Source organism: Ambystoma mexicanum, chromosome 4q (assembly GCF_040938575.1).
Source record: "Ambystoma mexicanum isolate Mex_15411 chromosome 4q, UKY_AmexF1_1, whole genome shotgun sequence".
Classification (NCBI taxonomy): Eukaryota; Metazoa; Chordata; class Amphibia; order Caudata; family Ambystomatidae; genus Ambystoma; species Ambystoma mexicanum.
Window position 1 is genome coordinate 1,257,562,434 of NC_090928.1, and position 23,948 is coordinate 1,257,586,381.

At 48.1% G+C, this 23,948-nt stretch overlaps 1 protein-coding gene across 1 annotated transcript; it reads left to right on the forward strand.

The window, feature by feature from the left end:
• Positions 1–1,842: 1,842 nt before the first annotated feature.
• On the forward strand, positions 1,843–23,714 carry LOC138467368 (filaggrin-2-like). Its single transcript, XM_069607329.1, has 6 exons — positions 1,843–1,942; positions 2,771–2,781; positions 7,986–10,262; positions 10,323–11,067; positions 12,927–13,065; positions 23,090–23,714. The coding sequence occupies exons 1-6, from the start codon at positions 1,843–1,845 to the stop codon at positions 23,712–23,714; spliced, it is 3,897 nt and encodes a 1,298-aa protein (XP_069463430.1).
• The last annotated feature ends 234 nt before the right edge of the window (positions 23,715–23,948 follow it).

Genomic DNA, 23,948 nt, shown 5'->3' on the forward strand with positions numbered 1-23,948 from the left:
CGGGATGTCACTGTAACCACTCCTCACAAACCCTCAACCTCAGGGATGACCGGAGGCATGTGACAGCCACTACCTGAAACCTGGCAGGTTTATGGAAGGTCCTGAACATGAATAGTTGCAGGATAAGAAACCACAGCAGCACTCAGTGATTAAAGTATTTTTGTTCCGCCAGCCATTGCAGGGGTGCATGGTCAGTGAAGATCGTAAACTAACAGCCCATTATATAGTATTGGAATGACTCCACAGCCCATTTGAAAGCCAAACACTCTTTTTCAATGGTAGAGTGGGCCAGTTCGTGTGGTAACAGTTTCCACTGATGAAATCAACAGGTTGGAGCACGTTGATGGTTCCTTGTGAAAGCACTGCTCCTAGTTCGCTCCCAGACGTATCGGTTTGTAGAAAGAAGGGATTAGTGAAGTCAGGGCATTGTAGTACCGGTTGGGTGGAGAGAGCAGCCTTGAGTCGTTGGAATGCTGTGACAGCTTTGTCATCTGTCCTTAGGTCTCCTGTGGAGTTTGCTTAGAGAGCATCCATTAGAGGTGTTGCTATGGAGGAGAAATGAGTTATGAAGCATCTAATATCCGAAGACCAAAAATGCTCTAATGCCCTTTTTTGTTGTGGAAAGTGGTTGTTTTCTTTTAATTGCTTCCACTTTATCCACTTGTGGTCATATTTCGACATCCCCGACGGTATAATCTAGGTATTTAGTCTGGTTGACCTCCAGCAAGGTCTTCTTTGGGTTGATATGTAAAAACACCTCTCCTAATGTTTTCACAACCTCTTTGAGATGTTCCAGGTGCTGATAGTCCAGATGCGAGTACCATGTGTTGCTGTATATGTTGTCATCCAGATATGCAGAAGCATATGAAATGTGTGGTGTCAGGAGATGGTCCATCAAAGATTGAAATGTGGCTGGGGCTCTGTGTAAGCCAAAAGGAAGGATGGTAAACTGATATAGACCTTGGGGACTGGCAAAGTCTGTTTTTTGTTCTTTAGCTTGTTCTCCTAAGGGTATTTGCCAGTACCCCTTAGAGCTGGGCCCAGCTCACTTCCTGAGTACTATAGATCTGACTATCAGTTTGTCTATTGTGGGCATGGGATATGCTTTGTAAGAGGAGATTACATTGAGTTATCAGAAGTCCATACAGAACCTTGTAGATCTATCCGGTTTTGGCACCAGGACAATTGAGGAGCACCATGGGCTTTTGGAGGGATCGATGTTTAATTTTAGCATCTCTTCCATCTCTCTTTTTACTATCTCTCTTTTTACTTCTGATGACTTTCCAGGTGCTGTTCTAATGGAATGTTCGACTAGACTGTTTTTTCCTAGTCGATTAGAGAAAACATGTGTGAAGGATTTAAGAGTTGTTACTTCTTCTTGCTTCTCTCCCGTTAACACTTTTCCACACTGCACATTCTGTATACTTGCTTCTTCGCTTCGATGAAACTGTTCAGCAGAGGCATTTTCCACTGTGGTGATCATGGCTATAGAGGCTGCTGACTCTTTCCACTTCTTCAGTAAGTTATGACAGTTTTTCTCTTTCTGCAGTCTGTCGGGTTGTCTTATTAAATAGCTAACCAGGCCGAGAACTTTCTTCACCAGGTATGGGCCCCTCCATCTTGCCAGCATTTTATTCTCAGTGGTTGGTACCAGGACTAAGACCTTGTCAGCAACCTGGAATGTCCTCATGCAGCTGGTTTTGTTGTACTGTTCGCCTGCTTTTGTCGTGCCTGTCCCAGGTTGGCTTCTGCTAGGTCTCTCAGGTGTCCAGGTGTGGTCTCAGGTCGTCTACACATTCAGATAGTGATTTCCCCACTTAACCTTCCCAGTTGTCTTTTACCATGTCCAAAATAGTCCTCGAGAGTCTTCCAAAAAGTAGCTTGAACGGGGAGAAGCCTGTAGACAACTGTGGGGTGTCTCGTAATATCATTAACCCCCATGGTAAGGCTATGTTCCAATTCTTCCCTGTAGGCGCATTTACCTTTTGTAGCATTTGTTTAATTGTCTTGTTGTACCTTTCAACTAGCCCATCTGTTTGTGTGCGATAAACAAAGTACATAGCTATTTTTTGTTAATTTGCTGGCATCCCTTCTTCATCACTGTAGTCATAAAGTTAATACCTTGATCAGTGATTATCTCCCTGGTTATTCCTACTCACATGAAATAAGGAATGAGGAGGTTGCATACTTGTGTAGCGGAGGTCCCTTTCCTTGGAAACGATTCTGGATACCTTGTTGCACAGTCTATAACCACCAGCAGGTATTGATATCCATAATGGAGTGAGCAAAGTGTGCTTTGCAGGTGCATAAACTCGGTGAGCTAACCACACTACATATTAAGCATCTAGCCTGTTGTATTGGGTATTAGAGCAATAGCTTATTCAAGGAGTGAATTGAATGTTGGCACTCTTAGACTCCCTTATATGGTGGCTTAGTACTGCTTAGGTGCCCATTTTAGTGAGCTACATTTAAACAGAAAAGCACAAAGATGCTCACTAGGGGTTAATCGCAATACATGCATTCAGCTTTCCCTGAAACACTCTGTTTTCACAAGAGCTCTTTACAATTCACTATAAACAGGTACGTGTGCGCACAAGAAAAGCAATCCAAAAAGTACATGCTGACCCGGGCACTGATAAGATGCATTCCAGAGCAGCGCTTCCCAGCTACATCAGAGAGAGGAAGGGTTGAGGGGGTGGGGGGGAGAGGAGAGCGACTTGGAACAATACAAAGTTGTGTTTTTCCACCAATAAACATGTTTTCACTGAAGGTTCAACAAAGGTAATGCCGCCTTGAGTAACAGGCATACCTGATAAAAGGTTTGCACCCTGGAGGGCATGGTAGGACTCACCTGTGGGCCCTGCTCTGTGCACATGTGAGGTGCCCAGAACTGACATCATACTCCTGTGCAGAGGTTCCTAGCCAGTCATATCATCTACGCATTGACTCCAGAGAGGGGCAGAGGCCAGCCCAGTGCCGTCCAGAGGGAAAGCGCGGTCAGGTGCTAGGCTGATCGGACCCTTGCTGTGGCATATTTATATTTTGAACTTGATCTAGGAACGTAAGACTTTGCGCTCTGTGTACTTGTGAATTATAACTTGCATTCTTTCAGTTTTACAAAAATTGCTACTCATTATTTTATCTACTCATTGTCAAATAATTGCAAGTATGTTATATTCTGTTTTTTTCTAGAATGAGATCAATGTGTGTGTCACAAAGTTTGAACCAGAGAGGGGAAAAGGGGGAATCCTTTCATGATTAGGCTGGTCCCGGGAAGAAGCTCACACCCTTTATGTTACAATATCCACAGCTGCTGGGGTCCATAGGTCCGACTACATCAACCCCAATACATAGAAAAGGTTCCTTTATGAGAGGTATCCGTTGAAGAGGCACTTTCAGTGGAATACGTGGATTGCTTTGCTGACATGTAGGACACTCTTGACAGTACTTTGTGACTTCCTTGTAAATACCAGGCCAATAGAGCTGTTTCAGAATCTTTTGTTGGTTCTTCTCGGGTGCCAAGTGTCCTCCTCGATTTCCCGATACATTTTTGGAACCAAAAACTGTTCCTTTTCTTTCTGTTCAATGTCCAAATCTACCCGGTAATACAACCCATTCTTTCTCTTGAACCAAGGATCCCTCATTGGTATCTGCTTGTTCCCATGCTCCTTTGCAGGGTCACATCGGTTTGGCTCTCTGCCTGGAAAGAAGATCTCTGACTGCCAACATTCCCGTCCGTTATACACATGACAGGTGTCTTCTCATGCCACTTCCTCGTTTCTGTCCTGACTTCATGCCGGGTTTTCCTTTTTCATTTCATAGAGCTCAGTATATCTTCCTGTGAAAAATGGGGCTTAATTTAACCATTCGTTCTCTGTAAGGTACTCCCAAAGGCCGCCAGATCCAATCCAATGAGGACGGGAGAAGGTAATGACAGCATCATGACGGGCCGGATATCTATGCTCCTGTGCTTAATACTAAGGTTAATTACCCCAGATGGATAACTCTTTATATCACCATGTACACATTTAATTGGCATGAGTACATTTGTATCTGTACATTTCCCAATGCCACTCACTTCTGGTGTTATTATGGCCGTCTGCTGGCTTCTGCTATCCAACATGCCTGGGTGAGTTTCCCGTCGACAGTCACCTCCACTGTATATGGGTTCTGGCTCCTTCTGTACTCTTGAGTCTCTAAAGTCGCAATTTCTATAGGTTCAGGTTTACTTCTTTGCATGCAGAACCCTGTTATATGCCCCCATTCCCTGCATTCAAAACACTGCGGTTGTCCAGGGGCCATTGGCAGTGGAGTTGTTTGGTGTCTGATCTTCTGTTTTTTGTTTCTACGGCACTACATCGGGTTACTGCTGACTTGTGGGTGGAGGACTCGATACTGTTCCCAGTTCCGGTGGTTCGTGTGAACCGGCCTTTTGATAGGCAGTTGCTATGTTGATAGCTTCGGATAGGGATGGCCAGTGAGGTTGGCGCACCCAGCTTTGGAATGGGATTGGAAGGGTGTCCACAAATTGTTTGAGTTGGATCTTCTCTGTGATCTGGGCTACTGTCGCTGTGGTAGGTTGCAGCCATTTTTCAGTCATGCCTTTGATGCTGTAGTATAACCCGACTTCAGTTTAGGAATTTTATCCCGTATGCTTCTTTGTCAATCCCCGGTCGCTCCAGAATCGCCTTCTTTATCTCCACATATGGAGACTCTCCTGTTGGATTTGCGGCTTAGTAAGCCCCTTGCATGGCTCCTGTGAGAAGACGGCAATATAACTTCCCCGTCGTTTGGCTGGCCAGTGTACGTTACTAGCAACGCGTTCAAAACTGGTAAAGAGGAAACTCGAGTGTTCTCCAGCTTGATATTTTTGTAAAATGGATGGAGGCACCATTCTGACTGGATGTACCCAGGCAGTGGACATTACATCAGGGCTTCTTGGTCTTTCTCCTGTGCAGCACCTTGTTGGCCGCCCTGCATTTGGATCACGTGCTGAAAGGCTCGTCTGTCAGCCTGTGCCTTGCGGCTTTGGACTTGCAGCATCTGCTGCAACTGCGGTTGTCCTTTGGCCAAGGTTTTAATCAGAGCCTCCATGGCATTCTCTTATCCCACCCCTGCCACCATTTGTGGGATTTAGAGAGGCAGACACCAATATTGTACTAGGTGAAGGATTTTATTACATTAAATAACTGAAAATCAGCAAGTCCAGGGTTCTCCTTGTAACTTCAGGTATCCCCCTTTTGCTTATCTGTTCCCAAGTAAACGGCGTAAGGGTGTACTCTTTTCTGAGTTAAATACTTTGTAACTCTTTTAGTAAGCTCAGCAATATTTTCGTTTGTTCATCTCTGCATCCGGCTCCTAGGCAAAGGAGAGTCCGAAAGACACTTAGTAACAGTCTGGTTGCCCTTCATACTAGTTCCCTGTCCTTGCAGCCAATCATGAGCCAGAAGACTCGTAGCGTCATGTGACTTTATAAGATTAGCCCCGCCCTCTCAAGTCGGCTCATCTATCCATGGCTGCCATGATGCCTTAATTCCTCCAGTGTATCTGTACCTCCCATACTCTCTTGAATTGTTGTACCCTGTCCCATGTATGGCTTCTCAACTTGTCTCAGCGCATTGCTCGGGTACTCGCGGTTGAGACCATCCTGTTTTGCCACTCATTGGCGGTCATTCTTGTACTCTTAGTATCCCTCACTCCTGTGGGAACCTGTTTCAGCCCTCTAGTGGGGAATGTAAAGCCGTTGCAGAGGTCGCTCTGGGTTTTGGAACGCTGTATTTGCACTGCCCGCCAGCCACTGCGTTACCCTTCTTCCATGAGTCGGGGTGTCCCTGTAACATGCCCTGAGCCACCCCATGCAACATGAAAATCTCTCCAGAAATATTCATCTAATCAGCACATATAGACCCGGCCACATTTGGCGCCATTTATTGGCGTGAGCGAGCCAGAACTAATTCCAAGGTCTTGGTGTCTACATCGGATAGTTTAGCCACTGGAATGAAACATCTGTGGAGATTAATTGAATAAAATATATATAACTAGCCAATTAAAAATTAAAAGCTGTAAAAAAATCTGTTCTGGGCAGGATAGGGATCATGGTCGTGTCGGCGGGGCCCAGCTAGTGGGGTTACATGCTGGCTCTCTGAGGGAACACACAGATAGAAAGCTGCAGACACACGAGTAATAAAGGATTATTACGAATGTGTGGTGTTTGTGTATTTATGTGTGTGTTTTGCATTTGGGAGAAACCATCCTGGATGGAATGTCAAGAAACAAGAAAAAGAACAATAGAAAAGAACTCCCCTGCCCAAGAATAGGCTGGGCAGGCGAGGCAAGAGAATCCAGGAGGATTTTAAAAAAGAGAGCAGTTGAAAAGGACAGTTAAGACAAGAGAGACTTGCGTGGGGGCAGGGGGTCGCTGCCTCAAGCGGCCACCTGGGGCCTTACTCCTTGGAATAGCGCTGGGCAGCGCATGGGTGAGCCCCTCTAGAGACTATGAGCGGGGGGGGGGGGGGGGGGGTTGGCTGAGCTGATATGCCCCTATCAGGGCTCGAATGGGGAAGGACCGGGCCCTCCAGACTCGGAATGGCCCGGTATTTCCCCATTCAGGGAACCCGGACACGATTTTGGAGGCGGCCATGCCCTTTTCAGGGCATGGCCGCCTCCAAAATCGTAATGAGGCCCAGTGTCTGAACGATGCAGATTTTCTAGCAAATTGTACTGTTAAGTTCGACTGTCTGAAGAAAGAGAGAAAGAGAGAAAGAGAGAGAGAGAGAGAAAGAGAGAGAGAGAGAAAGAAAGAAAGAAAGAAAGAAAGAAAGAAAGAAAGAAAGAAAGAAAGAAAGAAAGAAAGAAAGAAAGAAAGAAAGAAAGAAAGAAAGAAAGAAAGAAAGAAAGAAAGAAAGAAAGAAAGAAAGAAAGAAAGAAAGAAAGACAAAGAGTAAGGAAGCAAATGTCACGTAAAAGGTGGAAAGAAAGAAAAGAGAAGAAAACAAGTGATGTAAGGAAGAAAGGAGAAGGGGGAAGACAAAATAAATAACAGAACTAAGCAAGTTCTGTGTAACAAAAGAGATGGGGTAGAAAGACAAGAACAACAGAGAGTGGGAAGTGCCACATAAGAAAGAAAGAAGAGGTGGAAGACAAAGAAAGAAGAGGTGGAAAGACAAGGAGTAAGGAAGCAAATATCACGTAAAAGATGGAAAGAAAGAATAGGAGATGGGAGCAAGTGTCACATAAGCAGGGAAGGGGAAGGGGTGGAAGGGAAAACAAAAGTGTGTCCGAGTGCAATACAGAAAATGAAGCTATAGGGGAGAATGCTGTGGGAATGTAAGAAGGAGAGAGTAGGCAGACGACAGAGAAAGCCGGAGAGAGAGGAGGGCCATGAAATATGTACAGTTCGGGGGCACAGAGGTGGGCAAGGCCCGTCTGCAAGAAAACAAGAGGGAATTTGCAGGGCGAGCAGATTATATTCAAAGAGAAGAAGAAAGCCAAGCTAGTAACATGGGGAGAGTGGCAAAGTGCATGCACTGAAACAGCGAGAGGAACATGGGGAGAGTGGCAAAGTGCATGCACTGAAACAACGAGAGGAACATGGGGAGAGTGGCAAAGTGCATGCACTGAAACAGTGAGAGGAACACGGGGAGAGTGGCAAAGTGCATGCACTGAAACAGCAAGAGGAACACGGGGAGAGTGGCAAAGTACATGCACCGAAACAGCGAAAGGAACATGGGGAGAGTGGCAAAGTACATGCACTGAAACAGCGAGAGGAACATGGGGAGAATGGCAAAGTACATGCACCGAAACAGCGAAAGGAACATGGGGAGAGTGGCAAAGTACATGCACTGAAACAGCGAGAGGAACATGGGGAGAGTGGTAAAGTACATGCACTGAAACAGTGAGAGGAACATGGGGAGAGTGGCAAAGTACATGCACTGAAACAGCGAGAGGAACATGGGGAGAGTGGTAAAGTACATGCACTGAAACAGCAAGAGGAACATGGGGAGAGTGGCAAAGTACATGCACCGAAACAGCGAAAGGAACATGGGGAGAGTGGAAAAGTACATGCACCGAAACAGCGAGAGGAACATGGGGAGAGTGGCAAAGTACATGCACTGAAACAGCGAGAGAAACATGGGGAGAGTGGTAAAGTACATGCACTGAAACAGCGAGAGGAACATGGGGAGAGTGGCAAAGTGCATGCACTGAAACAGCGAGGGGAACATGGGGAGAGTGGCAAAACACATGCACTGAAACAGCGAGAGAAACATGGGGAGAGTGGCAAAACACATGCACTTAAACAACGAGAGGAACATGGGGAGAGTGGCAAAGTACATGCACCGAAACAGCGAGAGGAACATGGGGAGAGTGGCAAAGTGCATGCACCGAAACAGCAAGAGGAACATGGGGAGAATGGTAAAGTACAAACACTGAAACAGCGAGAGGAACATGGGGAGAGTGGCAAAGTGCATGCACTGAAACAGCGAGAGGAACATGGGGAGAGTGGCAAAGTGCATGCACTGAAACAGCGAGAGGAACATGGGGAGAGTGGCAAAGTGCATGCACTGAAACAACGAGAGGAACACGGGGAGAGTGGCAAAGTGCATGCACTGAAACAACGAGAGGAACATGGGGAGAGTGGCAAAGTGCATGCACTGAAACAGCGAGAGGAACACGGGGAGAGTGGCAAAGTGCATGCACTGAAACAGCGAAAGGAACATGGGGAGAGTGGCAAAGTACATGCACCGAAACAGCAAGAGGAACATGGGGAGAGTGGCAAAGTGCATGCACTGAAACAGCAAGAGGAACATGGGGAGAGTGGCAAAACACATGCACTGAAACAGCGAAAGAAACGTGGGGAGAGTGGTAAAGTACATGCACTGAAACAGCCAAAGAAACGCGGGGAGAATGGCAAAGTACATGCACTGAAACAGCGAGAGGAACATGGGGAGAATGGTAAAGTACATGCACTGAAACAGCGAGAGGAACATGGGGAGAGTGGCAAAGTGCATGCACTGAAACAGCAAGAGGAACATGGGGAGAATGGTAAAGTACATGCACTGAAACAGCGAGAGGAACATGGGGAGAGTGGCAAAGTGCATGCACTGAAACAGCGAGGGGAACATGGGGAGAGTGGCAAAACACATGCACTGAAACAGCGAGAGAAACATGGGGAGAGTGGCAAAACACATGCACTGAAACAACGAGAGGAACATGGGGAGAGTGGCAAAGTACATGCACCAAAACAGCGAGAGGAACATGGGGAGAGTGGCAAAGTGCATGCACTGAAACAGCAAGAGGAACATGGGGAGAGTGGCAAAACACATGCACTGAAACAGCGAAAGAAACGTGGGGAGAGTGGTAAAGTACATGCACTGAAACAGCCAAAGAAACGTGGGGAGAATGGCAAAGTACATGCACTGAAACAGCGAGAGGAACATGAGGAGCATGGCAATGTACATGCACTGAAACAGCGAGAGGAACATGGGGAGAGTGGCAAAGTACATGCACTGAAACAGCGAGAGGAACATGGGGAGAGTGGCAACATACATGCCCTGAAACAGCGAGAGGAACATGGGGAGAGTGGCAATGTACATGCACTGAAACAGCGAGAGGAACATGGGGAGAGTGGCAACGTACATGCACTGAAACAGCGAGAGGAACATGGGGAGAGTGGCAAAACACATGCACTGAAACAGCGAGAGGAACATGGGGAGAGTGGCAAAGTACATGCACCGAAACAGCAAGAGGAACATGGGGAGAGTGGCAAAGTACATGCACCGAAACAGCAAAAGGAACATGGGGAGAATGGTAAAGTACAAACACTGAAACAGCGAGAGGAACATGGGGAGAGTGGCAAAACACATGCACTGAAACAGCGAGAGGAACACGGGGAGAGTGGCAAAGTGCATGCACTGAAACAGCGAGAGGAACATGGGGAGAGTGGCAAAACACATGCACTGAAACAGCGAGAGGAACATGGGGAGAGTGGCAAAGTACATGCACTGAAACTGCGAGAGGAACATGGGGAGAGTGGCATTGCACATGCACTGAAACAGCGAAAGAAACGTGGGGAGAGTGGTAAAGTACATGCACTGAAACAGCCAAAGAAACGTGGGGAGAGTGGTGAAGTACATGCACTGAAACAGCGAGAGGAACATGAGGAGAGTGGCAAAGTACATGCACTGAAACAGCGAGAGGAACATGGGGAGAGTGGCAACGTACATGCACTGAAACAGCGAGAGGAACATGGGGAGAGTGGCAAAGTACATGCACTGAAACAGCGAGAGGAACATGGGGAGAGTGTCAATGTACATGCACTGTAGCAGCGAGAGGAACATGGGGAGAGTGGCAAAGTACATGCACTGAAACAGCGAGAGATACATGGGGAGAGTGGCAACATACATGCCCTGAAACAGCGAGAGGAACATGGGGAGAGTGGCAATGTACATGCACTGAAACAGCGAGAGGAACATGGGGAGAGTGGCAACGTACATGCACTGAAACAGCGAGAGGAACATGGGGAGAGTGGCAAAGTACATGCACTGAAACAGCGAGAGGAACATGGGGAGAGTGGCAATGTACATGCACTGAAACAGCGAGAGGAACATGGGGAGAGTGTCAAAGTGCATGCACTGAAACAGCGAGAGGAACATGGGGAGAATGGCAACTTACATGCCCTGAAACAGCGAGAGGAACATGGGGAGAGTGGCAAAGTGCACGCACTGAAACAGCGAGAGGAACATGGGGAGAGTGGCAATGTACATGCACCGAAACAGCGAGAGGAACATGGGGAGAGTGGCAAAGTGCATGCACTGAAACAGCAAGAGGAACATGGGGAGAGTGGCAAAACGCATGCACTGAAACAGCGAAAGAAACGTGGGGAGAGTGGTAAAGTACATGCACTGAAACAGCGAGAGGAACATGAGGAGAGTGGCAAAGTACATGCACTGAAACAGCGAAAGGAACATGGGGAGAGTGGCAAAACACATGCACTGAAACAGCGAAAGAAACATGGGGAGAGTGGCAAAGTACATGCACTGAAACAGCGAGAGGAACATGGGGAGAGTGGCAATGTACATGCATTGTAGCAGCGAGAGGAACATGGGGAGAGTGGCAACATACATGCCCTGAAACAGCGAGAGGAACATGGGGAGAGTGGCAACATACATGCACTGAAACAGCGAGAGGAACATGGGGAGAGTGGCAAAGTGCATGCACTGAAACAGCGAGAGGAACATGGGGAGAGTGGCAATGTACCTGAACTAAACAGCGAGAGGAACATGGGGAGAGTGGCAATGTACCTGCACTAAACAGCGAGAGGATCATGGGGAGAGTGGCAATGTACCTGCACTAAACAGTGAGAGGAACATGGGGAGAGTGGCAATGTACCTGCACTAAACAGTGAGAGGAACATGGGGAGAGAGGCAATGTACCTGCACTAAACAGCGAGAGGATCATGGGGAGAGAGGCAAAGTACATGCACTGAAACAGCGGGAGAAACATGGGGAGAGTGGCAATGTACCTGCACTAAACAGCGAGAGGATCATGGGGAGAGTGGCAATGTACCTGCATTAAACAGCGAAGGGAACATGGGGAGAGTGGCGATGTAGCTGCACTAAACAGCGAGAGGATCATGGGGAGAGTAGCAAAGTACATGCACTGAAACAGCGAAAGAAAAATGGGGAGAGTGGCAAAGTACATGCACTGAAGCAGCGAAAGGAACATGGGGAGAGTGGCAAAGTACATGCACTGAAACAGCGAGAGAAACATGGGGAGAGTGGCAAAGTACATGCACTGAAACAGCGAGAGAAACATGGGGAGAGTGGCAATGTACATGCACTGAAACAGCGAGAGGAACATGGGGAGAGTGGCAACGTACATGCACTGAAACAGCGAGAGGAACATGGGGAGAGTGGCAATGTACATGCACTGAAACAGCGAGAGGAACATGGGGAGAGTGGCAAAGTACATGCACTGAAACAGCGAGAGAAACATGGGGAGAGTGGCAATGTACATGCACTGAAACAGCGAGAGGAACATGGAGAGAGTGGCAACGTACATGCACTGATACAGCGAGAGGAACATGGGGAGAGTGGCAACGTACATGCACTAAAACAGCGAGAGAAACATGGGAAGAGTGGCAATGTACATGCACTGAAACAGCGAGAGGAACATGGGGAGAGTGGCAACGTACATGCACTGAAACAGCGAGAGGAACATGGGGAGAGTGGCAATGTACATGCACTGAAACAGTGAAAGGAACATGGGGAGAGTGGCAAAACACATGCACTGAAACAGCGAGAGAAACATGGGGAGAGTGGCAATGTACATGCACTGAAACAGCGAGAGGAAAATGGGGAGAGTGGTAAATTACATGCACTGAAACAGCGAGAGGAACATGGGGAGAGTGGCAATGTACATGCACTGAAACAGTGAAAGGAACATGGGGAGAGTGGCAAAACACATGCACCGAAACAGCGAGAGAAACATGGGGAGAGTGGCAATGTACATGCACTGAAACAGCGAGAGGAACATGGGGAGAGTGGCAATGTACCTGCACTAAACAGCGAGAGGAACATGGGGAGAGTGGCAATGTACCTGCACTAAACAGCAAGAGGATCATGGGGAGAGTGGCAATGTACCTGCACTAAACAGTGAGAGGAACATGGGGAGAGTGGCAATGTACCTGCACTAAACAGCAAGAGGATCATGGGAAGAGTGGCAAAGTACATGCACTGAAACAGCGAGAGAAACATGGGGAGAGTGGCAATGTACCTGCACTAAACAGCGAGAGGATCATGGGGAGAGTGGCAATGTACCTGCACTAAACAGCGAGAGGAACATGGGGGGGGAGAGTGGCATGCACTGAAAAAGTGGGAGGCGGAGAAAGGATCCGGTAACTGCGCAGAGCCGAAATGGTTTGTTAGTGGCAAGAGAAAGACAGAGGGAGGAGGAGGAGGAAGAAGAGGGGGAAGAAGAGGAGGAGGAGGAGGAGGAGGAGGAGGAGGAGGAGGAGGAGGAGGAGGAGGAGGAGGAGGAGGAGGAGGAGGAGGAGGAGGAGCATGGGTGAGATGGGAATCACTGAGGTATAAAAGAGATAGAAGTGCAGATGAGAGCGAGACCTGGGGCGATAGAATGACACGTAATTCTCCAGCCTGAAATACACAATTATGAAGTTCACAAAAAAGCCTCTCATGCACCGCACGAATGGACTGCAGTATTATGTAATGTTGCTTATTTGTGCAGTGCACAGCACACGATGAATTGTCTCTTGCCTTGTTCATGCCAACACTTGTGGGCCATCATACTTTCATAACAGAGGGGTATGGTGTTAGGACTGCATTACTATACTCTGGCCTGGCGGGCAGATGTATAGGAGGCCAACCTAGGTTAGTGACAGGGACAACTCTGGGAGCTGTAGCCAAACAAGTTGAAGGTAGCGTGGCCAAGGCCAAGTCTCAGGAAGGGCGATCCTGGTAAAGGGCCCCCAATGAATACACACAGTAAAAAGTCCAGGAACACACTTTGACAGTTAGACAAATGCTGTATTTATTTATGGCCATATCACACTAAGAAAAATGACTACTGGCATGTAATATTATCACACAAGACTAATAATTGACACATATATACAATCATTTCAGTAGGGCACAATACATAACAAACCCCTGCACAGGGAGGTAAGTATTAGTAGGCAGCACTACAGATCCACTAGGATGTGTGGGGCATTTTACCCGAAGGTTCACCAAAGTTCCACACAGTTCTGTGAGATGGGAAAAAGTTAGTGGGGGGGGGGGGGCTTCTGCGGCCCAATTAATAGTTTCAAGGGGTAGAGGACAAGTTGTTCTAGTGAATAAAAGTGTCCCTCAGTTTCGTAATGCTTGCACGAGCAAGCAATGACAAAGCCAAATTGTTAGAAAACGTTTCAAAAAGATACAAACTTTTAAAAGGGAGTTATGGGGTTCAGGTAAGCACTGTTACAACTCACCCCCGTTCTTGGATTCTTCTTAGTACTTGCCGGTCTTCAGAAGAGGGTCCAAGGTTGTTTTCCCACCATCAGCACTAGTTCTCAGTGCCCAGGGGTTGCAGGTTCAACCACTTCTCTGGTCGTCGACAAATGCGGCCCATGGTCCTCCGGGTGGCCAATGCAGAGGAACTTGATGCAGGACCACTCTCAGCACAGGCCTGGATGTAGAAAAGCTGTTTTGGGTCCAGCCATCAATCCATGGTGACACAGAGGGACACGCTTGTCACAGTCAGACTTCGCCTCCTATCTTGGGTCCTCCTGATTCAGGATACAGAATTCAGCAGGGACAAGTGCAGTAGAACAAGCAGTCGACCCCCAGGGTTCTGGGCCTCAGCACGGAATGGCGACGTCTGCAGGCCAAACTCTGAGCTGGGCAGCCACTGGGTGATCCAGGGGCCCTTCCAATGGCTCTTCTTCACTTGACTCCGAGCTGATGTCGAGGGTGATTGTTCCCATTACTCCAAGGGTCGCAGCTCCTTCGCAGGGCTTCTGGAGATCACTAGCCAGTAGCCAGACAGGGATGTCCCGCGACAGCAGCAGAAGTTGGTTACCAGGCCTTCTTCCAACAGGTGCACGGTCTCTGTACACATCTTGCAGTTGGACAAGATACTTGGCTTCTTTAGGTTTCTTCTGGGATATCTCTGGTCCAGGTGCAGGGGTCTTCTTGTCATCCAAACGGCCAGTAACAGTCCAAACTCCCACTAGCCAATTGAAGATCTGGCCCACACACACACCCCAGCAGCGGTTCAATCAGGACCACTGGTGGCACAGCTCATGCATACCATTCAGACACACTGAAATCAGTTTGTGGATTGGGACCATGCAGTACCCACCCACTTCCTGGAAGCAAACACAAAAAGTGCCTGCAGTAGCCCGCCAAAAGCCTCAGCGTTCCTGGGCACTGCAGGGCCATATAAGGATGTTCCTGTCCTCACAGGTCAGGAAGAAGCGTTAGTGACAAGATGGCAAAGGGGCAAACAAACAGCCTCATGACACAGCCATGCACACCTAAAGTAACCAAAAATCCTCTGAGTGTGAGTCTAGGGCAACACAAAACGTGTAAACCATTGTACGCATTGTAAGATGAATTGTACAATGAGAACAAGTTATCACAAGTGGCAATAATGTAGCAAGACTGAGGGGGGCAATGTTTCCCAGTATGGACAGCCTGATGGCCATGCCAGTTCCCCAATGACATGTGAGCAAAGGCCAGTGCGGTGAAGCTTAAGGCTTCACTGCACTGCAGAAAGAGCAGGTCAGATTCAAAATCAAAAAGCAAATGGAGGGAAAGTTACCGTAAAGAGCTTTCCTAACATTTGGTAAATGATATTTTGCAGTGTTTGGAGAGTGGGGATGTGGCTCAGAGGGGGCCTGGCCATGGACTGGGTGGGGGGTCCGTTGGCATGAGTGATCTTGCCACCTCCTCGCCCACAGGCTCCTTGCAACTCTGTGGATGCCCTCTCTGCTGCAGTGCCTGTACCTCAGGAAAAAGGGCGCACGGGTTTGGGCATGGCAGAGTGCCTTTGGGGCAGGAATGGAGTTTGCAGTATGGGAGTGATGAACACACACGCGTGTGTGGTGGGAGTGCATGTTAGATGTTTGCCCTGGGCGCCATATTGCCTAGAAACTGCCCTGTTGGAACTCGTAGTTCTGAAAGGAAGGGCTGCCTAGGAGTGAGTGAAGAGGAAGGGTTGTTGTGTTAAGCATATTGCACTCTTTAGTAGTGAAGCGGAAGGGGCTTTGTAGGAGAGTCTTCCGTGCTACTAATGTGTGGTTCTCCCGAATGCACAGGGGGGCACCTGGTACAGAGCCAGCAGGGGGCAAGCTGTTTGAAAAGGGGGCGCTTGGGGAGTTTGAGAGGTGTGTGTTCGCAGGGGCTCCACTAAAATGGCGGTTGTTTAGCGTGTAGTGGAAGCAAGAAGGATGGCAGGGGCGTTTTTGAGGTAATTCCCTGGAGGTGAGGCACTGCTCCGACACTACACGTCCTGCACTTGCTGCTGTAGACATGACGACCCTGGAACGTGGCTGGGACAGGCGTAGGAGTGTGCTGGAATCTACGCCATAAGGAAGAGTTGGGGGGAGAGGCTCCAGTGGCTGTGGAGTGGTTTCAATATGTGGGTGTACCCTCCTTCGCATTGTATAGCCCCTTCGTACTTTATTTCTGCGGCATGAATGAATGTTTGGGGGGGGGGGGGGAAGAGAGAGAGAGAGAGAGAGAGAGAGAGAGAGAGAGAGATATATATATATATATATATATATATATTGGATGAAGGCTCCTGTCAATCAACTCACGAAACGCCTCCTTCTCCCTAGCCCACGCTCTGGGAACCCCCATAGTTAAAGACGGCTCCCGTTCGAACTAATTAAGGCTTTTCACCTTCTCTGGAATGAATGTCTCCGATGGCCTTTTCATTGGGTGGGCAGAATGAGTTCTCTATGTGTCTCCAAGTATTCTAATTAAGCTGGAATGCGCTTCACCGTCCATGCGATGAAGTCTAGGCACATCTCTACTTTTCTGGTGTCTCTCACTTTACCAGGGGCACAAAGCGTCATGCCAACTTCTAGCGGTAGTAATTACCACGAGCAAGGCGCATGCCAGCCCTTCAGTTGGCGTAACGTGAGCTCCAGCCCTGCCAACGTTATCCATTTAAATAATCTTTAGAATCCTAACTGCCCCTGCGGGGAGTGAGAGTCATTACAAATATCTACACACACTCTGAACATTTGCTGCTCAAATTGCTATACATATTAAATTGCAACGACAACAGGCACATCGGATTGGACAGGTGCTAGAAACTTGTGTCCTCTGAAAAGTGTTTACCGAGTGCCGTCTTGTGTCACTTTATTTGCACAGAAAAACCTGGCACGGGAGGAGGGACATTAACTGTTACATTCATTCAGAATCACGAGCTCTGCCAACACAGACCAAAACCTCCAACACACACCCACAATTCTTTTCAAATGCAAGGTGCTGCATTGGAAAAGAATTATGCGTTTGAATTTGGCGTGAGGGAGTTTAGACGTGGCTGCACGTCCCTCGCGCCAAATCGACTGCGCCGAACTGGCCTGCAGTGAAACGTCGGCGCCAAAAGACGGTGTACCGTGTGTGCACACGCGTGTCCTTCTCATCATTGAGTGTATGTTGCCCCCTGGTGGACACAGCCTGAAGTTGCAGTTAAGGAAGAGACCCATGCCTCCATTTTCTCCAGAGTATGAATTATAATTGCCACTTAATATATACCTAGGTGGCCATATCGGGAGTGGGGCTTTTTTTTGAAGTAGCAGGCAGCGTTAGCTAAACACCTGGTTGAGACTTCCAATATTGGCAGATAAGGCACAGTGAGATAAAAGGATTTGCCCATGGCCACACACTTTGGTTCAGTAGAGAAGCCGGGATTTGAGACCAGTGCCCCATTTGGTTAAGTGAAGAAGCCAGGATTTGAGACCAGTCGCCAATTCTGGCACTTCAACGCCTCTCTTCCCAGAAGTAATTGGTAGCAATATTCTTTGCAAAAGTTTTTGAAACGTTGCTTTTAAATTTGTATTGTTTATACATTTGGACATATTTCCCAAACTAGCAATAAGCTTTTATTTCAGAAGCTACCGACAAGGATTATTTTGGCAGTCAAAAGAAATAAACCCCAGGCAGCGTGCAAGGAAGACCACGTCAGGGCAGGGATTGGGTCCGAGGTGGGCAGGGCAGGTTGCGTCTACAACAGGATTTCCTTGTAATGCGCCAGAGCCTGTTTAACTGCGAGGTCTTGGGGCAGTGAGAGTGAGCAATTTCACAGGTCCTTAAATGTTAACAAAACGAACAGGGCTCAAGTCCTAAAATAAAGTAGGGGGCTCAATAACATACACATCAGAGCCAAGAACATGGAGGCAGAGGCTGCAGTCTCCTTGAACAGCAGGGGCAGGAGTGTCATGTTGCCCCTGTGGAGATTCTGCAAAGTATTTGCACAGGGGTGACCAAAAACAAAGAAAATCTGGATTGTGCAGCGTGCTCCTCTAAATCACTGGGCGTGGCAGGATTCCGGTCTCCTCTCCTGCTGGGACACGCGACACGTGTCACACTTGGTGACAGGTTAACATGCATCTTGCAAAATGATCAAGTGCTGCTCACCTCCAAATGAGAAGGAAGCCTCACCACCTGAGCTTTGATTAGAGGGGTGGGCAGACAAAAGCGGTTGGGCATGTGCGGGAATAGCATGGGGACCAGAGGATCCCATAGCAGAATGTTACAAAGGCAACTCAGCAGGCAAGGCGACTGTTTCCGATTGGTTATATATGTATATCTTACTGTAAATCGTATGGCTTTCTTCCTATCCCTGCTTCAAAACATGCTATAAAATGTGGTGTTTTCAGCCTGGGGATAGGTACGACTACCTCTCTTCACTTGGTGTGGGGTCTTCTGCTCCCATGGCGAAAATCAAAAGCTGGCACATACAGAAAGTGAATATACCTTAAAGTGAAATATACACATTTAGTTCAATTGACCTTTCCCCTTAGAAGAAAGTGTACAATACCAAAGACCATTGGCCTTTCAAACAAAATTATTCAAGAGTGGAAAAATAACCTGAGAGAGGAGATTTTCCAATACCTATGCTGGCAAAGTATAAAAGGTGCTTACCTTTTGAACCCAACAATGTATAGTGAAATATTCCCTGGAAAACAAAATCTCTGGGGGTAGTGTGTTACTGCTCGCCCACGTTTCTCATTTTCCAACTTGGCTGAGCGGGGTGAGTGCAGCGCAACTAATTTGGAACTTTGGCTGCCCACCTGGGCTTTGTATGTGGTAGTGTACTTGGTGATATTGTGAATTTGTTTCTTCTACCCTCCTGTGTCTCCTGTTTCTCCCGGCCTCCCTCCTCCCACTTCTGTGTCTCCTTCCCACCCGCCTCCTCTCCCCTATCACTGACCTTCCTGTGCAGCCTCTGCCCGGCAGCCCCACGGCGAAGCACGACTCCTACTTAGGCGGCTCCTTGTAAGTGTCTGCAGGTGTCCGTCCGCAGGGCGCGCAGCTGCCAGTCACCATCCCTCTGACTTCCCTGCTTATCCCCTTCCACCTACAGTTGGTTTTCCCACCTGTTTTTAATTTGCATTGTATAAGTACCTAAAATTGCATAGTGAAACCTAAGCCTTTCTCCCTCTATTCAGGATTCTCAAACTTAGGTGGGACCCCCCCTCTCTTAAATGTGCATTTGGATAGTTCCTTAATCCTGAGTGTTGTCGTCTTGTCCTATTGCTCAAACCTCTTGGCTCTCACTGTCTCGTCTGCTTGCACCCTGTCCTGTGTCCTTCCCTAGTATTCTCCCCTCGCCCTTCTCTCCCTCTCCTTTCCCCTTCTACTCTATGGTGCTCTCGGTCTCTCCTATCTTTTCTAACTTCTCTATTGACTATCCTGCACTCCTCACAAAATCTGGTAGGAAGAAGTTTAAAAAGGACATCCTGGTCTCCAACCCAGGCCTCTCTATCGCTGACACCTATACCAGTGCCTCCTCCAAGGAAACTCTCACCGACATCCTCTTTGGCGTTCCCTCGCCAGACCAATGGACCCTACATATGGTCTCTGTGCTCTCTCCTTTCTCTTCTTCTCCCATAAATGGTGGCACCCAGTGGGATGCCCTCCTGGCCTCCTTCCATTCCTTTAAGGTCATCATTAATGTTTACTCGAACGGGACCGTCCTGGTCCAAGGCCCTCAGGCCAACCTTCACCTCTTTGATAGACGCTTCCCACGCCTCATCAATTTCCTTTCTTCTCCTGCTGTCCCCTCCCTGCCCTCCACGGCTTCCTTGCCTCCCCCTGCTGCCTCCTCCTCGGCTACCTTGCCCTCTCATTCCCACTCTGCCCCCCTCAGGCTCCTTCCACACCTCTGTGGGGCATACCACTGATCTGTACCCCTCCTCGGAAGTCCTTCAAGGATAGCAACCTTCTCCACATTGCCACTTTTAACACTTTAGCTGTCAAACACTCCTCCAACATCTGCCGCCTTCTGGAAGAACTTGACCTTGATGTCCTCGGCCTCACGAGACATGGTTCACAGCCAGCTCTGACACGATCCTCCCCGATGGCTACAAGATCCTCTCAGTGGTCAGGTCCTCCCGCTCTGGAGGGGGTGTAGCTCTGATCTTCCTAGAGTGGATTCCTGCCTCTGTCATTCCTACGCAGGCCTACTCCTCTTTTGAATGCCTCGTCTGCAGGCTCTCTCTCTCCCCTAGCCATTCCCTTACTGTGGCTACTATCTATCGGCCACCTGGTCAGATTTCCCGCTTCCTCTCTGAGTGGGTGGACCTCTCCTCCTCACTCCTGGCCTCGACCACTGAACTCCTACTTCTTAGAAACTTCAACATCCACCTGGATGCCTCCTGTCCTCCCTCTGGACTCCTTCAAGACCCCTGCTACTCTCTCTCACTCACTATTCTCCCCTCTGGCCAGACTCACTCTGCAGGGCACACTCTGGATGTTCTGATCTCCTCAGACCTACCCCTTTCTGTGCCTCTCACCATTCCTCTCTCCTGGAGTGATCACGTTCTCCTTTCCTCCCAGCTCACCCTCTCTACCCCTCAGGCCAAGCCACTTCCATCACTGCCACCCACCTTCTCAGTCTTCCGACAAATGAAGCTTATATCAGTTGAGGCTTTTGACGCCACTTTCTCACCCCCAGCCCCCTGCCCCCTTTGGCTGACTCTCACCCTGACACAGCCTCTCCATGCTCCACTCTGCTATATCTGATACTCTTGATATCCTTGCCCCTGTCATGAGAATCCACCTGAAGCCCAAAGCCAAGTGCAATTCCTGGTACAACTCAGACCTCGTCACCCTAAAAAGCAAGTGCAGGGTGGCCGAGAGAAAATGGCGTGCTTCTTGTACATCTTCTGACAAACTGGCCTGCCGCCTGCTCCAAAGGCAATACCGGCTCTGTCCTCACCAAGAAGAGAGCTCATATCCAAGCCCGCGTCTCTGCGGCATCCAACAACTCGGCTGAACTCTTTAAAATCTGCAAGGAACTGGCCAATCCTGCCACAGTCTCTACCTCTCCTGTCCCTTCCCAAGCCCTCTGCACAGCACTGGCCTCTCACTTCATCTCTAAAATGCAGGACATCCTGTCCTCACTCTCCCCCTCCCCCCTCCCCCCTCCCTCCCTCCCTCTACTCCCTGCTCTTCCTCTGGCCCTTCTGCAGCCACCCCTCCTCCCTCCTCTGCCTTTCCCCTGTTCCCCGCTGACTAGATTTCTAGACAAGTCCGATCTATGAAAGTCTCATCAAAACAGGTTCACCTCTGTTCCTCCAAAACCATCAAGGACCACATTGACACCCTGGCTCCTGCCCCGGCTGACTTCTGCAACCACTCCTTCACCACTGGAGTCTTCCCATCCACCCCTGAAGCACTCCCTTGTGCACCCTCTTCTTAAGAAACCCTCTGCCGACCCTTCCTGCCCGGCTAACTAGCCTGTAAGCTCCTGTAGAAACTGGCCATCTCCCAGCTTAATCTCCACACTGAATCTGTTGGTTGTCTTCATGACCATCAGTCTGGCTTCAGAGCTGCTAGAAGCATGGAAACTGCTCTCCTGAACATCCGTGAAGACCTGCTCTCCAACCTCGACTCTAACACCCCTTGCGTTCTTATCTTGCTTGATCTCTCTTCTGCCTTTGACACTGTCAACCATGCCATCCTGCTCAACTGTCTCCGTGATAACCTGGGTATCACTGGTCAGGCTCTGGCGTGGCTGACTTAGTTCCTCTCTGACCGACCCTCCCGGGTCTAACTTGGGTCCTTCCTCTCCGACATCTTTTTCTCTACCTGTGGTGTCCCCCAGGGGTCTTACCTCTCTCCCTGGCTGTTCAGCTAATACCTGGCACTCCTTGCCCACCGCATTGCCGCTCTATGCCCCAACTTTCAGTGCTATGCGGATGACACAGCGCCACAACCAGGGAAAATAACCTCTCCAGTCACCAGGATTGCAACCTATCTTACCGCATCCAGGCTAATTATTCATTACTAACGTGCCCTCTCGTCTTCACCCCTCCTCACTCCCATGTTTGGCTTTCAACAATACTCTGTTTTATAATGATACATTGAAAAGTACACACACCATTATAAGGTACTTGCACAAATCCTTATAGAAATATGTTCAGCAAAACGTGTACAATTGTGACATTATTCCCGCATCTTGCACATTAAAAGCATCATGTCCAGAACATCACTCCTACTTTAAAAGCTCTGCTCGAAGAAAGAAAGTGATGAGCAGTAATTATGCGCCCTGCAGTGTCTGATGGGCTGCTTGGAGGGAGTATTTGACTCTAGAGCGTCACAGGGCATTGAGAGGCGACACTGTGGCCTCACTCTGACAAACAGAAAAATGAGCCTCGTACAAGGAAGCAGCACAGCCCCTCTTTAAAACAAGTGGATTGAAAAATAACCCAGAAAGGAGACTGTGCCCCCAAGTTGCAGAGTAATTGCTTTATTACAATGAAAAAAAAAGTTTTGCCCTTCCCGATGACACGTGTTTCGGCCTTTCTCTAGGCCTTTTTCAAATCAGGGCTGCTTAATCTAAACAACAACAGTGTTCATTATGGCAAAGCATAATCCACATAACAAAAAAGCAAAAAAGCAAGCACAATTAATATCACCATTGTGCAAACACATGATAAGCATGAACAGTAATGTGAGAAAATCAAGCAAGTATGCATATGTATATAAAAGTAAAATAAAAAGAAATACCAGATAAAAAGTGGATGGGCGGAGAAACTATAACCACGGACAATATTGGTACAGAGGAGACAACTACAGGGAAGACAACTTCTGGCTACATGAACCAAATCAAACGGTACAAAAAAGGCAACAGAAATATAACACCTGAACAGGTCCGTTTTCAACTAGCGTTAAATACAGGAACAACAACCATCACACCAGGAGGAGAGGAAGGAGGGGGGGGGAGGGGGCACAAGATCTAACAAATCAAAGATCCCAAGAAGGTACAAACAAAAGGTTTACCAGAGCGAGCGCAAAGGAATTGAACAGGACCAAATAGGACCCAATCTGATCTTGAACCTATCCAGCAGAACAATAACGGAGGAAGAAACAAAACTATTGAATAAGGGACTCTCATTTGCACCAACTACAAAGCAGAATGAAACGGACATACACATTGATTTATTTAAATTCGTGTGCAAACTGAAACTTAAGAAGTTTTTGTCCACCAAAGCACCAGCTGCGCACTATCAACAGACCAAGACACACCCAAGTGACCTCAGTATAAAAGAAATAGAGGACATTCACCTACTTAGATCCATTGCGGAACCTGCAGACTATGACATCACTCAGGTACTACGAGACCTTAACATGAAACCAGATACATTACCAAATAAAGAACTTAAACCAATGTCAAAGTTTATTCCACAATTACCACCTGATAACATTATCGACACCTTCTATAAGGCGGTGTCACAAGACTTTTACCGGTTGGACCAGAGGAGGCATCTGAAAAGTCCTAGACAGAATCTAAGGGCCAAGGAACAGGAAGCCCTACACAATTTAGCAACTGACCGCTCAGTAGTAATAAAAGAAGCAGATGAGGCAGGAAATATCGTCATTATGCAAAGGCAAGACTATCTGGAGATGGCCGGAATACATCTGGATACCCCAGGCTGCTATGAAAATTGCTTTCTAACTCAACCAAACGAATAGTACAAACTTTGGAGGAACAAATCTATAACTGGCACCATAAAGGTCTCCTGACGGATGACGAGAAAAGTTTTTTACTCATCAAGGAACCTGTAACACCAGTAATGTATTTTCTACCAAAGGTTCATAAAGACTATGATATGATACCAGAAGTTAGACCGATCATAAGTGGGATTGGTTGGGCAACTGAGAATATCTCCCAATATTTGGACAATATTTTGAGACCAAGGGCCACCA